At 42.4% G+C, this 16,041-nt stretch overlaps 1 protein-coding gene across 3 annotated transcripts in view; it reads left to right on the top strand.

Annotated features, from left to right (window-relative positions):
• Positions 1-16,041, top strand: part of LOC119977748 (F-BAR and double SH3 domains protein 2-like) — a 326,212-nt gene that overhangs the window by 245,683 nt on the left and 64,488 nt on the right. For all 3 annotated transcript variants that reach the window (XM_038818952.1, XM_038818954.1, XM_038818953.1), the window contains one exon: positions 1,641-1,802. In XM_038818952.1, the coding sequence (XP_038674880.1) occupies positions 1,641-1,802 (162 nt within the window). The remainder of the gene's footprint in view (positions 1-1,640; positions 1,803-16,041) is intronic.

Here is a 16,041-nt window from a genome sequence, read left to right as displayed (position 1 = left end):
ATGATGAAAACTACTATAGGTTAGTCCAATCCTGATGTTGCTTTCTGCCCTCCATATACCTTTATCAGTAATCACTGGACATATTTCCTCATAACAGATTTTCAAGTCAAGTCCTGGCAATATTCTTGCAGATATCCTCTGCACCTTCTCCATTTGATGATGGTCACATTCGTGGAAGTGGTAGAGGAAATTAAATTGAAAGTATAGATTTTCCAGAAAAAACTTTTAAGAAAGAAGATCCTCAGGGATCCGTGTTGGGCCCACATTTGTTCACAATCTACATCGATGATTTGGAGTTGGGGACCAAGGGCAATGTGTCCAAGTTTGCAGATGACACTAAGATGAGTGGTAAAGCGAAAAGTGCAGAGGATACTGGAAGTCTGCAGAGGGATTTGGATAGGTTAAGTGAATGGGGTAGGGTCTGGCAAATGGAATACAATGTTGACAAATGTGAGGTTATCCATTTTGGTAGGAATAACAGCAAACGGGATTATTATTTAAATGATAAAATATTAAAGCATGCTGCTGTGCAGAGAGACCTGGGTGTGCTAGTGCATGAGTCACAAAAAGTTGGTTTACAGGTGCAACAGGTGATTAAGAAGGCAAATGGAATTTTGTCCTTCATTGCTAGAGGGATGGAGTTTAAGACTAGGGAGGTTATGCTGCAATTGTATACGGTGTTAGTGAGGCCACACCTGGAGTATTGTGTTCAATTTTGGTCTCCTTACTTAAGAAAGGAGGTACTGGCACTAGAGGGTGTGCAGAGGAGATTCACGAGGTTAATCCCAGAGCTGAAGGGGTTGGATTATGAGGAGAGGTTGAGTAGACTGGAACTGTACTCGTTGGAATTTAGAAGGATGAGGGGAGATCTTATCGAAACATTTAAAATTATGAAGGGAATAGATAGGATAGATGCGGGCAGGTTGTTTCCACTGGCGGGTGAAAGCAGAACTAGGGGGCATAGCCTCAAAATAAGGGGAAGTAGATTTAGGACTGAGTTTAGGAGGAACTTCTTCACCCAAAGGGTTGTGAATCTATGGAATTCCTTGCCCAGTGAAGCAGTTGAGGCTCCTTCATAAAATATTTTAAAGGTAAAGATAGACAGTTTTTTGAAGAAAAAAGAGATTAAGGGTTATGGTGTTCGGGCCGGAAAGTGGAGCTGAGTCCACAAAAGATCAGCCATGATCTCATTGAATGGCGGAGCAGGCTCGAGTGGCCAGATGGCCTACTCCTGCTCCTAGTTCTTAGTTCTTATGAATGCGGTGATATTTGGTGTCCCATTCAAGTGCCTAGTTCTCATTTCCTGAAAACTTAAAGCATTTGTTATTAGTCTTCTGTTGGTTTAAAATATTGCATAATCTATAGCATGACGGGGCAGGGCTTGTACCAGGTGGTGATTTCTTTTGTAAAGTCATTATCTACGAAGATCAAAAAACAGATTGAAAACCACGGCTACACCACACAAATTAACTGGCTAGTAGAATGATGCCTGGAATTGTATTTATATCATCAACGTTACTTAGCTGGCAACTAATCATAAAATAACTTTGTTTAAATTGCTTTCAACTGTACTGAAGCTATGTTTATTAATAATTTGTTTAAATTAAATATTTTTTAAATCATTGTAAATGTTTTTGCAGACAGTTAAGCTAAAGGCAGAAGCACGATTGGAGTTGCTGAGACAGATTGGGGTTGCTGTGGATACTTGGTTGAAAAGTGCCATGAATCAAGTAATGGAGGAATTGGAAAATGAGCGTTGGGCAAGCCTCCCACCACTCGCCAACAGTGAAACTGTGCACTTGGTAAGACTTTGAAATGTATGCTGAAGGCCATCTTGAAAACTCGACTGTCTGTAAACTGTGGCTCTTTTTTTAATTTGCTACTGCGATGTGAGCTTCTCTGGCAAAGCCAGCATTTTTCCCATTCCTAATAGCTCTTTAGAATGATGAACTGCCTTCTTGAACTACTCCAGTTCATTTGGTTCAGATACCCCCACACTTCTACTTAGAAGGGAGTCCTGGGTTTTGACAAGAGACATGAAGAGATGGCAATTTGTCAAGATGGTGTGAGACTTAGATGCTAATTTGGAGAGGTATTGGCTAAACCAAAACTGCCTCCAACTAAATATTGGCAAGGCCAAAGCTGTTGTCTACCGTCCTTGGCGCAAGGTCATTGCCTGGCTACTGACTCCATCACTCTCTGGAAACTGCCTGAGGCTGAATTGCACCATATCCAATTTTATTTTTGTATTTGATCCTGAAATGTGCTTTAGGCCACAACATCTCACCATCATCAAGATAATTACATCTCCATAACAATGCCTGATTTTGCCTCACTGTAAGCTCACCCTCTGCTGAAACCCTCATCTTTGTTACCTCTAGACTTGACTATTCACATGCTCGCCTGACTGGCCTCCTATCTTCCATCCTCCATAAACTCAAACTCATCCAAATCTCTATTGCCTGAATCCAAGTCTTCTTCACCTGCCACACCTGTGCTCTCAATGCCTCCTGGTTAGGTTAGGCTTCAATTTTAAAACTCTCAACCTTTTTTGCAGGTAGCGCCATGTCTTCACCGCTTCTCCATCTGCAACTTTCTTCAGCCCTATAACTCCCATGATTTCTGTGCTGCACCAGTTCAGGCACCTTGTGCACCACCCCCCCCCCCCCCCCCCCCCCCCATTTTAATTCCTGCAATATTGGTGGCAGTGCATTCAGCTGCCTTTGCCGTTAATTCTTGAATTTATTTCTCTCTCTCTCTACTTTTTTCTTTAAGACACTCCTTAAAAACTATCTCCTTGACCAAGCTTTTGATCATCTCCTTATGTGACTCGCTGGCAAAATTATGTTTGTAATGCTTCAGAGAAGCACCTTGGAATATTTTACTATGTTAAAAGTGTTATATAAAATTATTGATTTTTTTTTTCCATTTAGTTTAGATTTTATTTAATAATTAAATTAATATTGCATCTGTTCATGACAACTACTATGCATGATGACCAATAATGATGAATAAGGAGAAGTTTTTGTTTAATGATGTGTTTCAACAAATATTTAACTATTTTATATGTATATCTGGTAAGTTAATATGAGGAAGAACCATCTGAGAAAAGTCTTGATCAAAACAGTACTAGAGCTTTAAATACCATAGTTTTTGTAATGTTGACTTTTAATCTTTGAGTTTAGAAGTCTTGGTGTTGATCTAATTATATTTAAGATAAAAGCTGTGATGGGCTAGTTAGAGAGAAGTTATTTTGGCTAATGGGGGTACCTGGAACAAAGGGTTTGATACCCAAGTTGGAGCTGGGTCACTGAAGAATCAAATCAGGAAGGCCCTTTCACCCAAAGGTGAATGAAAATTTTGAATTATTTAATGCAAAACGATATAGATGCTGGATCAATTGAAAATTTCCAAGACTATGACTGACAATTCTTTGTTTGGTAAAGTTATCAAGGGATATTGAGTAAATGTGGGTAAATGAAATTGAGGTACAGATCAGATATAATCTGTTCGATTGGCAGAAGAGGCATGAGGGGCTGAGTGGCTTTCTCCTGTTCCCATTCACATGCGCTCTATCTACTCATTACACTGTTATCCAACTTCACGATCAAATGCATACTTGTTTTCAAAATTCACAACTTTAGGGTCAAGTAAGTGTTCATAGACACAGTTTCGAATGCAGTTGCAACGTGATGGCAACATCTATTTTAATTTATTAAGAGGTGTGGTTACATGCACTCAACATTTCTAAAAAATTAGTTCATCAGATGTGCACATACAGCAATTATTGCCCATCCTGAACCACTGCAATCTATGTGGTATAGGTACAGCCACAGTGCTGGTAGGGAGGGTGCTCTGGGATTTTGACTTGGTTGCAATGAAGGAATGGCAGCATTGTTCAAAGTCATAATGGTAATTTGCAGGGATTCTTGAAGGTGGTGTTCGCAACTCATCTGCTGCCCTTGTCCTTCTCGAGATTTGGCTTTGGAAAGACTGTCAAAGAAGCTTTGTGGAGTTGCTGCAGGGCATTTGTATATGGTATGCACTGCTGTTAGTATGCACAAGTGGAGGAGGCATTGATTGTTTAGGTGATGGTTGGGATGTCAGTCGAGCAGGCTGCATTGTCCTGGATGGTGTTGAGCCCTTTGATTGTTATTAGAATTGCACTCATCCAGGCAAATGCCGAGTATTCCATTACACTAGTGACTTGTCTCATCGATGGTGCGCAGACTTTGGGGAATCAGAATATGAGTACTTGCCGAAGAATCCCCGACTTCTGACGGGCTCTTTTAACCATAGTATTTTTCTGGCTGGTTCAGCTCAGTTTCTGGTCAGTGGTGACCCCTTCCAGTATTGTGATTTTAATTTTATTTGATGTCATTCAGAAATTATCCCTTCCTGTCAGGAGACTTATAATGGATGTTACAAGACCAAATTGAATCAAGGAAGTAAAATTTCCAAAGAAAAATGCTTTCAGATCAGGTAGCATAACTAGTAATATCTCGTAAAAGCATAACCATCATATTATTGTTCAGAGTTTACAGTGCACTTTATTCTTTTAGCTGCTCAGGTGGAGCTTGTTTATATAGTTTGTTCTTTTAAGACCACAGTTCAGCTACTCATGGGAGAGGCCTATATAGAAGCAACCTTTGGTTAATGTTGAGCCAAATTTATCGCTGTTTATATCTCGCTTGGCGAAAGGATTAGGTTATCGAGGTCAGAAAAGCTAGCAAGAAATTATTTTTCTCCCAACAATTTAAAATACAGCTTTAGATGCAACATTTCCATTCATTGAGGTAGAGATGTCTATATCTATCTGCGTTGCTTCAGAGAGTTAGAGGATATGCTGTTTTGCTGCCTACGTCACTGTGGGAATAATCCCCCCCCCCCCCCCCCCCCCCAGTGGCAAATCTTTCTGTAGCGCCCATGTTTATACAGTCAGTAAATTAAAGCTTTGTGTATGATCCCCTGTGCCTCCTAGATGCATGAAAAACAAAGTTTTAAAAATATTTGAGTATTAACATTTGAGCCAAGAAAGAGGCTATTAGTTTGCTACTGCACTTATAGTTGATACTACAATCAAAATCTCTGAATTCAACGGCTCACCTGTTAATCAAATTATCACTGCACGTCAAGAAAAAACATACAATCAAGTGTAGTTCCACACATAGGGAGCAATGCAATTAACAACAGATTTGCAATAAAATTCAGTTTTTCACAACCTGCCCCATATGAGAATGAACTGATAAATGTTCACATAGAGATGATGCTGAGAAGCAAATTATCATCATGGTTTATGGTATCGGAGGAAACCCTCACTGTGCAACACCCCACCCCGCAGTCTTATGTTGATGTTACTCTGCCTACAGAAAAAAAGAAATAGCATGCATGGTTCCTCTTTTTGAGGAATGACATTATTTTGATGGATGCATAGCATTACAAGGCAGAAGAGGGTTGAAAGAGTGAGGCTCATGCAAAGTGCCTGCATTTAAAAGCAGTATCCATTTCCAATTTTTTTAATACTGTAAATTTGTTCTCCCAGTAGCAGAAGCAACTGCATTCAATGCACGACACCCAGATCCACCGCCACCTATTCCCAAACAAGGGACCAATTTGAATACACATTCTCTGGCAGTCTGCAAACAAGTTTTGAATGCACCATCAGTTTTATAAGGAAACCTCTTTAATACTTGAGCTATAGAGATGGCATTTGTTAAGGCACTTGAACAATTAGTACTATATCTTCACGCACAAATTATTTGTAAACAATTTTTGTTGATTAATCATACTGTCATAGTTTAGCCATTCCAAAAATAAATTGCTTATCAGGAAAAATCCTGGGAAAGAAGGAGTGAAGAAAACAAAATTAGGCTTTAAGCACCTAATAAAGAGGCAAAAATAATAACCTGCGAATAAGAGCGGACACATTGACTGGGGCCTGATCAACTTGCAGCAGAGCACCACCTAGTGATAGTAGAAATACAAACTGTGTGACTGGTAGCTTGCTTTTTCCATTACAAAATGTTGACTTTAATCATGTTCTGCCATTATAAAATGTTACGTGGAGATAAGGAAGTTGCTAATATAAAATGATGACATAAAACCATATCAGATCAAAATCCTGAAACTCCCTCCTTGGCATCACTGTGGGTGGACCTAAATCACAAAGGCTGTAGTGGTTCAAGAAGGTAGTTCACAACCACTTTTTCAAGGGCAGTTAGGGATGGACAATATAATACTGGTCTTGCCAGCAATGCACATACCCTGTGAACAAATTCAAGAAAAACACAAATATTATGACACCAGAGCTAAGCATATCTGAAGAGGCAGAGCACATCTATTGACAACTTCAAATATATAATGGGGATAATATGCAAATATTAAATCCAGCACTACATCGCTCAAATTGAATTCCAGGAGACCACATTGTCCGTGAGGCACATCACCTAACTTTTTCTATGTTAGCTAGGATATGAGTACATGTTGTATCTTGTGAAAGGTATACTTAGGACAAATGACAGGTTGTTCTTCATACATCAGATTGATGGATGTGCAAAGAGACTGTCTAAATGCTGTGTATTTCCAGTATTTTGTATTCCGACATCCAATTCCCAGCATCTACAAGTATTTTGCCTTTGACTCAGCCGCCATCAGCTAACACCAGCACACTGCTGAGCTGTTTACAAAGCTTGGTTCGAGTTGGCCAGGCTGAGTTAGCTATGGTTTTGATGATATTTACTTTGGAAGTTGAAGTACAATTTTTAAATTTGTGGATGATACCAATTTAGGGTTAGGGTTAGGAATGTATTTACTGCAAAGGAAGACTGACAATATCACAGAATGGATACAGCACAGCAGGAAGCAATTCAGTCAATCAAGTCGTTGCCAGCTCTTTGCAAGAGCAATTCACCTGGTGCCACTCTCTTGCCTTTTACCTGGAGCCCTGTAAATATTTCCTTTTCAGATAATTACCCATTTTTGTCTTCAAATAATGATATACTGGAGGACTTGACTAAACTTGAAGAGTGGGTGTTTGTTGGCAATTGGATTTCCATGTTCAGAAGAGTACAGTGATATATTTTAGTCGGAGAAATGAGGCCACATACTGCTTGGATAATTGGGTTCTGAATAGAGTAAAGGACGAAGGCATCTAGGGGTACAAATACACAAATTGCTAAAGTAACAACACGGGCTGTTATTTTCAAGGAATAGTAAAGCAAGAGCAGGAATTCATTTCTGGAGGGATAGAATTTAAAAGCAGGGAGGTTATACTAAATTACTGTATGTTGGTTAGATCATGATTGAAGGACAGTGTGCAGTTCTAGCTCTATAATGAGTTGGATATAGAGACATTGGGTATTGTGCAAAAAGAGATTTACAAAATAATACCAGAATTCAGAGGTTCTAACCATCAGAAAAGAATGAACAGGCTGGAGGTTACTTTGCCTAAAATTTATAAGAAGACTGAGGGGTGGACTGATCGAGGTCTTTAAAATAACAAAGACGTTCAATAGGTTAGGAATAGAAATGTTCTCCCCTTGTCACTGGCAGGCCGGGTGCAGGCAGTAAAGATGAGCATTCTGCCACGCTTCTTGTTTCTGATCTAGTGTCTGCTGGTCTTTTTGCCAAAGTCATTCTTTAGTGGGTGGACAGTCTGGTCTCATTGTTTATGTGGAAAGGGAAGGCGGATAAGGAAAGCGTTGCTTCAAAGGGGGCGGCAGGCAGGGGAGTTGGCCCTTCCAAACTTGTTGTACTATCACTGGATGACGAATGGGGAGAAGGTGCGGGGCTGGAGTAGAGACTGAGGCTTTATGGGTGCGGATGGAAGCAGGTTCTTGTAAAAGGTTGGGGTTGCAAGTGTTGGCAATGGCACCGCTATTGTTCGCTCCAGGGAAGTACTTGGGTAGTCCTGTGGTAGTAGCCATTCTCACGATTTGGAGGCAATTCTGACAGCAATTTAAGTTGAGGGCACGCTCAAGTGTGAAGCTGATAAGACATGTGTTTGAGCCAGGGAGAGTGCATGCGATGTTCTGGGGATGAGAGGGGTGAAGGAGATAAAGGATCTGTTTTGGAGGGGCAGTTTGCAAGCCTGGAGTAGTTGGGGGTGAGGTTTGGGCATGCTGGAGGTTTGGGCTCCAGCATGCGGAAGGCTTCAGGTATATGCAGATGCGGATCTTCGCAAGGACAGTCTCCCCAAACTTTCCGGTGGCACCATCCTCTTTGTTATTGGAGGAGGTGCTGTCGGTGGGAGGGCACGAGGGTGGGGTCGTTTCAGTGGATTAAGCCCAAGTGGGAGGTAGAGTTGGGGATGGTGTTAGAGGAGGGATTATGGTGTGAGGTGCTGGGAAGGGTCAGTGTCTCAACCTTGTGCGCGAGGCTGGGTTGATTCAATTAAAAGTGGTGCACAGGGTGCATTTAACAAAGGTGAGGATGAGCCAGTTGTTTGAGGAGGTGGAGGATAGCTGCGAGCGGTGTGGGAGGGGCCCATCTAATCACGTTCTGGTCCTGCCCGACATTGGAGACATTCAGCACCATGCCTCAGGTTCTACACATGGATTTGGAGCCGGGTTCCTGGGGTGATAACTGATTGTCATTGGGGGGGATTATTCCCACAGTGACGTAGGCAGCAAAACAGCATATCCTCTAACTCTCCGAAGCAGTGCAAATAGATTTAGACATCTCTACCTCAATGAATGGAAATGTTGCATCTAAAGCTGTATTTTAAATTGTTGGGCGAAAAATAATTTCTTGCTAACTTTTCTGACCTCGATAACCTAATCCTTTAGATATAAACAGCGATAAATGTGGCTCAACATTAACCAAAGGTTGTTTCTATATAGGCTTCTCCCATGAGTAGCTGAACTGTGGTCTTAAAAGAACAAGCTTCATAAACAAACTCCACCTGAGCAGCTAAAAGAGGGGAGAAGCTGACTTCCACCACAACAGACCCCCCCTGCGAGCGATCAATGAGAGGAAGGCTGAGACATCTGTCCCTGCACGTCTGCAACTCAGTCAGGTCTGACACCCTGAATATGTCCCCCATGGAACGGGTGCAGGGATCGATGTCTTAGCCTTCGCCTCGTTGATCACTCGCAGGGGAGGGTCCTGTTGTGATGGAAGTCAGCTTCTCCCCTCTGTGCCTCGGTGTGGCTGGGGGATCTGATGGAGTCCCTGTATTTGGATAAGGTGAAATTTGCTCTGAGAGGGGCAGGTGAGGGGTTCCACTAGATATAGGGTTTGTTTATCTTACATTTTGGGGATCTGATTGCCATCAAGGAGTTGGGGGATGGAGTTTGGGGTTGCGTTTATTTATTGTAAAAATGTTGAAAATTTGAATAAAAATTATATATTTAAAAATAGCAATGTTTCCATTTGTAGGATAATCAAAATATAAAAGATCATAATTACAAGATAATCACTAATAACTCCAATAGGGAATTCGGAAGAACTATTTTTATCCAAAAATTGCCCAGAATGTGGAACATGCTGCAAAGAATATTCGAGGCAAATAAGAGACGTGCATTTCAGGAGAAGCTCGATAAGGACATGATACAGAAATCAATAGATTTTGAACTGTGGTGATCGGATTAGTTGGAGAGAGGTTTAACTTTAATTAGTTAAAGTAATTAAGAGACTTGAGAGGTGCTGTAATACACTCTGTAATTGGATGCTGATGTGGGAGGGAGATTTGGGAACTCTGGATGGATGAACTAACATTAGCCGACTGGCCTCCTCACAACTTTGCTGTCAGTGCCTTCAGACATCATAATTATGATTTATTTGTAGTTATTAGGGACAGTGTGTGGGTCAGTAGTTCTCGCCAACAATTCAGAAAGTTGTGTGCTCAAGTCCCACTCCAGAGTTAGAATCGAAAGTTGACGCCCCAGTATAGTACTGAGGTTGTGCTATTCTGTCAGAGGGTCATGTCTTTTGGATGAGCCATTGAACCAAAGTCGGTCTTCCCTCTGGTGGTCCTCAAAAATCCTATGGCACTCTTCTATTTTTTTTTAAGTGTACGGTCTTTTCCACAGTTTCCTGGACAATATCAGTGAATCAACATGGCTAAAACACATTGTAATGACTTCATTATCACATTGTTAAATAAAGAACTTCTGTGCAAATTAGCTGCTGCATTTCCAACATTACAATGCTTCAAAACACTTCAAAAATGCTTCTCGAGGTGATGAAAGGTAATGTATCAAAAAAGTTAAATTTTTTCTTGTCTTTTGCACTTTTGAGCAATTTTCCAGGTGTCAATTCAGGGAGGTAGTGCCTATACAGGCGAGAATGGTTGCATCTCAACAGAGCTGGGACCATGTCCTCACAGACACCTTGCTAGTGCTATTGAGAAGAGTTTAAACTAAGTTGGCAAGGGATTGGGACCGGGATGTAACATTAGCAATCAAACGAGGTGGACAAAGAATTGGGGGAGACAGGTGTTACTAGAGTAAGAAATAGTACGATATTAGATGGGGGTTGGAGTAAGAGTGATAAGTCTACCTGGAGTTTATCAGACACAGATAAACAAGTTGGAACTAAAATGTTCTGGCAATAACGGAAATATGACTTGAAAAAGGGAAGGGCTGGGAACTAAGTTGTCCAGAATACAAGATGGTCAGAAAAGATAGGGAAAGAAGAATTGATCATAGAATTTACAGTGCAGAAGGAGGCCATTCGGTCCATCAAGTCTGCCCGGCTCTTGGAAAGAGCACCCTATCCCCAGAACCTCCACCCTATCCCCATAACCCAGTAACCCCACCCAACACTAAGGGCAATTTTGGACACTAAGGGCAATTTAGCATGGCCAATCCACCTAACCTGCACATCTTTGGACTGTGGGAGGAAACCGGAGCTCCCGGAGGAAACCCATGCACACACGGGGAGGATGTGCAGACTCCGCACAGACAGTGACCCAAGCCGGAATCGAACCTGGGACCCTGGAGCTGTGAAGCAATTGCGCTATCCACAATGCTACCGTTGTTGCTCGTTTTACTGGAGTGTGATTGACACGCTTCCGTTTAAAGGCCGTGTGCTTAACACTACTATGGCTCTGTATGTGTAATTATGCTCGGAGTCGCCAGGTGCCGTATTGAGACACCGTCACAAGTATATAGGGCAGCAGGGTAGCATGGTGGTTAGCATAAATGCTTCACAGCTCCAGGGTCCCAGGTTCGATTCCCGGCTGGGTCACTGTCTGTGTGGAGTCTGCACGTCCTCCCCCTGTGTGCGTGGGTTTCCTCCGGGTGCTCCGGTTTCCTCCCACAGTCCAAAGATGTGCGGGTTAGGTGGATTGGCCATGCTAAATTGCCCGTAGTTTCCTAATAAAAAGTAAGGTTAAGGGGGGGGTTGTTGGGTTATGGGTATAGGGTGGATATGTGGGTTTGAGTAGGGTGATCATGGTTCGGCACAACATTGAGGGCCGAAGGGCCTGTTTTGTGCTGTACTGTTCTATGTTCTATATCAAGGTCAGGTTCAAAGTAATAAATCCGTACACCGATTAGTAAGTCCAAACGATTGGTGTTTATTATAACAAATATAATAAATACACGTGGGTTTCCTCCGGGTGCTCCGGTTTCCTCCCACAGTCCAAAGATGTGCGGGTTAGGTGGATTGGCCATGCTAAATTGCCCGTAGTGTAAGGTTAATGGGGGGATTGTTGGGTTACGGGTATACGGGTTACGTGGGTTTAAGTAGGGTGATCATGGCTCGGCACAACATCGAGGGCCGAAGGGCCTGTTCTGTGCTGTACTGTTCTATGTTCTATGTACACATGCATACGCTAAAGAGACTAACTTACTTCTAATACTAAACAACTAAATACTTATCTAGACAGGAACAGGCAAGGTCAGGGGACAAGGCCTTCGTCCCGTTCTTGGTCTGCAACTTTCTGATTCGCAAAGTTGTCAAGATCTAGCAAGGTCTGGATCACGTAGCGATCGTTGTGTTGGCACTTACAGTTCGATGGCTGATGCTCAACGGCCGGTGATGAAACTGGAGTCAGGATGCGATGTAACAGGTCTGGGCCGGAGCTAAAAACAGACCGAACCATGTGCGGGACCTACTCTTATAGGTCCTAGAAGTCCGTGCCCCTTGGGGCGGGTTCTTTCACCTGCCAGGTTTCGATTGGGTCTTTCCCAATCGATATCATTCGAACTCCCCAATCTGAGGGTCGTTCCTCGATGGGTGGGGCGGTCCCTACGGCTCTTTGTGTTGGTTGCTTTGGCGCCATTCTGTCTGGGCGTCTATGGAGAAGTATCCATTGATACTTAAATGTTTCCATTGTCCGGGGTCTGGATCTTGATCACCTCATTACTATGCAGATCTGTTTCCCATTTGCACCTTTGGCTGAAACTCTGCACCTGGCCAGAAACTGGTTTCTGTACGTGCAGAATGCAAAACAGTCTTCTGCAAGCTGCTTGTTCTCACTATGACTATTTTTCCCTGCAGTCTTAGCAGTTCTCCATTTTGTAGCCCAGTGTCCATCTTAGATGGCTACACCGTGCTGAAGAATATCACAGTGCTGGAGAGAAAAGATATCCTGGAAAGGTCAAGAACAGGATATTTTTGGTTATAGCTAAGAGAATAAAGGCTCCCCAACGCTGCAATTAGTGGCAAAGATGTAGGGAAACATGTTGCAATGAGATTAGCGGGCTAAAAAAACTATAGAATAGTTATAAAGGGGCACTTTACTTATCCTAATATAAACTGGGATAATAGTGTAAAGGACAGAAAGGGGAAAGAATTTCTGAAGTATATTCAAGAGAATTTTCTATATTGGTATACTTCTCATCCAACTTGGACAGATGAAATGCTGGATCTGGTGTTGGAGAATGAGGCACGTCAAGTGGATCAACATCAGTCAGGAAACATTTAGGGGGCAGTGATCATAGTGCAAGTTAACTATGAAAAAGAACAGTAAGAAGTCTTACAACACAAGGTTAAAGTTCAACAGGTTTGTTTCGAATCACCTGCGAAAGGAGCTGCACTCTGAAAGCTAGTGAATCGAAACAAACCTGTTGGACAATAACCCGGTGTTGAAAGACTTCTTACTGTGCTCACCCCAGTCCAACGTCGGCATCTCCACATCATGAAACAGAACAAAGACGAATGCAGACTGAAAGTCTTTAATTGGAGACAGATCAGTTTCAGTGGGTTGAGAACAGATCTGGCTAAGGTGAATTGGAATCAAAGGTTGACTGGCAAAACTAATGGAACAATGGGATGCCTTTAAAGAGGCAATGTTTAGGTATGGTAAGGTGCATTCCCATGAAGGGGAAGGAAAGGGCACACTGAGCCAATGCTCCTTGGATGACGAAAGGGAGTAAGATGAAGCAGGAAAGAGATGGGTATGCCAGGTGTCAGTTTGAGAATACAAGTGAGAACCAGACTGAATATTGAAAATTCAAAGGGGAAAAGAAAATATGAGAAAAGACTGGCCGATAACATTACAGGAGCCCCAAAGTTTTCTATAGGCATATAAGTAGTAAAAGGAGGACTGGGGCAATTTGGAACTGACCAGGGGATTTACACATGGAGGCAGGAGGTATGTAGAATATAAGGAACAGCAACGCTTGACTTAAAGGTTAATAAGGAGGGAAAAATTAGAGTACGAAAGAAAACTAGCCAGAAATATAAAAACAGTAAGAGCTTTGATAAATATTTAAAAAGGAGAGGGTTAACAAATTGAGTGTTGGTCCTATAGAAAGTGAGTTTGGAGAATTGATGATGAAAAACCAGGAGATGGCAGATTAATTGAACAGGTATTTTGTATCAAACTTCACTTCAGAGGATATGAGTATCATCCCAGAAGCAGCTGAGAGTCTGGAAATGGAAGGGCAGGTGATTACAATCCCCCAGAGAAGTAGTACTGAGTAAACTGTTAGAGCTGCAGGCTGCTAACAGCCCGGGTCCTGATGGACTTCAACCTAGGGTCTTGAAGGAAGTGTCTTGTGAGGTAGTTGATGCATTGATTTTAATTTTCCACTAGATTCGGGGAAGGTCCCATTAAATTGGAAGAAAGCAAATACATCTATCTCCATTATTCAAAAAAGGAGGGAGGGAGATGGAAAAATATACAGGCCAGTTAACCTAACATCTACCTTAGGGAAAAAATTAGAAGCTATTGTTTTTTTTTTTAAATTTAGATTACCCAATTATTTTTTCCAATTAAGGGGCAATTTAGCGTGTCCAATCCACCTACTCTGCACATTTTTGGGTTGTGGGGGTGAAACCCACGCAAACACGGGGATAGAAGCTATTGTTAAAGATCATAAAGCAGGGTACTTGGATACACGCTCAAGGTAATGAGGCAGAGTCAACATGGTTTGCGAAAGGGAAATCATATTTAACCAATTTATTGGAGTTTTTTGAGGGAGGAACCTGTGCTGTGGATAAAGAGATGCATGTACAGTACTTAGATTTCCAGAAGGCATTTGGTGCCACATTGACAGTTTTATGCACATGTTAAAAAGGTTAATATATTGGCATGGGTAGAAGATAGACTGGCAAAAGAAACTTGAGAGTAGAATAAATTGGTCTTTTTCAAGTTGGCAAGATGTGACGAGTGGAGTGCCACAGGGATCCATGTTGGGACCCCAACTGTTTACAATTTATATAAATGACTGGGATGAAGAGATTGAAGGGATGGCTGCCAAATTTGCTGATAGCACAAGGATGGTAGAAAAATAAGTTGCAATGCGAACATGGAGGCTACAAAGGGATTTAAATAGGTTAAATGAGTGGGCAAAGATCTGACCAATGAGTATAATGTGGAAAAATCTGAAATTGTCCATTTTGGGAGAGAAATTGTCCATTTTGGCAGGAAGAATAAAAAAGGAGCATATGATATAAATGGTGAGAGATTGCAGAGTTCAGAGGTGCAGAGAAATCTGGGTGTCCTAGTACATGAATCACAAAAGACTAATATGCTGGTACAGCAAGTAATTAAGAAAGTTAATATAATGTTATCATTTATTATGAGGAGAATTGAATATAAAAATAAGGAAGTTATGCTTCAGTTGTAAATGGAACTGGTGAGATCATATTTGGTGTACTGTGTACAGTACAGTATTAGTCACCCTTTCTCAGGAAAGATGTAAATGTATTGGAAGCAGTTCAGAGAAGGTTGACCAATCTGCCTGGAATGGGTGGGTTGTTTCATGAGCAATTGTTGGGGTTGAGGAGAGTAACAGGCAACTTGATTGAAACATACAAGATCTTGAAATTCTTGATAGGGTATATATGGAGAGGATATTTCCTCTTGTGGTAGAGTCTAGAACTAGTGGTCACTGTTTACAAATACAGGGTTGCCAGTTAAAGACAGGTATGAGGAGTCTTCCGGTGTGCAGCATGACGTGAGTGAGCACACAGTGGCAGCTCTTGCCCAAGGTTACTCTTTTTTGGGCGGCACGGGTTGGAATTTCGATGATAAGCCGTTGGTGAATGTTCAAGGAGTACTTTCCCCCAGGAATAGTATGTTTCTGGGTTATCAGACCCTCAGAAACAGTGCAAGATTGGGCGGAAGCAGCAGCAAACAAGAGCCTCTACAAGCAGGCAGGCGGGGGAAGGGCCAGCTCAGATTTCTCAAGCTGACTTGAGGGCCTTTATGAAAGCTGAATTCTAGCAGCAGTCGACGCTGTCCCGACGAATCCCAGTGGGGGAAGGTGTCTAGAGGAGCATTCCCCATAATTTATGGTGCTCACCCGGAGTGGGGCAAAGGAAAAAGCTGCAGCAGCTCCCCAAGAAAAGCAGGGGAAGAAAGACAAAATGGCGGCCGGCGTAATACCCGAGGACTGGTGGAAGTGGGCGCAGGAGCAGCAAGCCTCTCTTCTGCGCTGTTTTGCGGAGCTGAAGGCTGAGTTGCTGGACTCCCTGAATGCAACTACAAACAAGCTGCTTGGGACCCAGGCGGCACAGGAGGTGTCGATTCGGGAGTTGCAGCAGCAGGCCGCTGAGCGGGAGGAGGAGGCCGTGGTCCTCGTGGGGAAAGTGGAGTTGCACGAGGCACTTCACAAAAAGTGGCAAGACCGCTTGGAGGAGCTG

This window comes from Scyliorhinus canicula, chromosome 14 (assembly GCF_902713615.1).
Source record: "Scyliorhinus canicula chromosome 14, sScyCan1.1, whole genome shotgun sequence".
NCBI classification, from domain to species: domain Eukaryota; kingdom Metazoa; phylum Chordata; class Chondrichthyes; order Carcharhiniformes; family Scyliorhinidae; genus Scyliorhinus; species Scyliorhinus canicula.
This window is presented reverse-complemented; position numbering and strand designations above follow the sequence as displayed.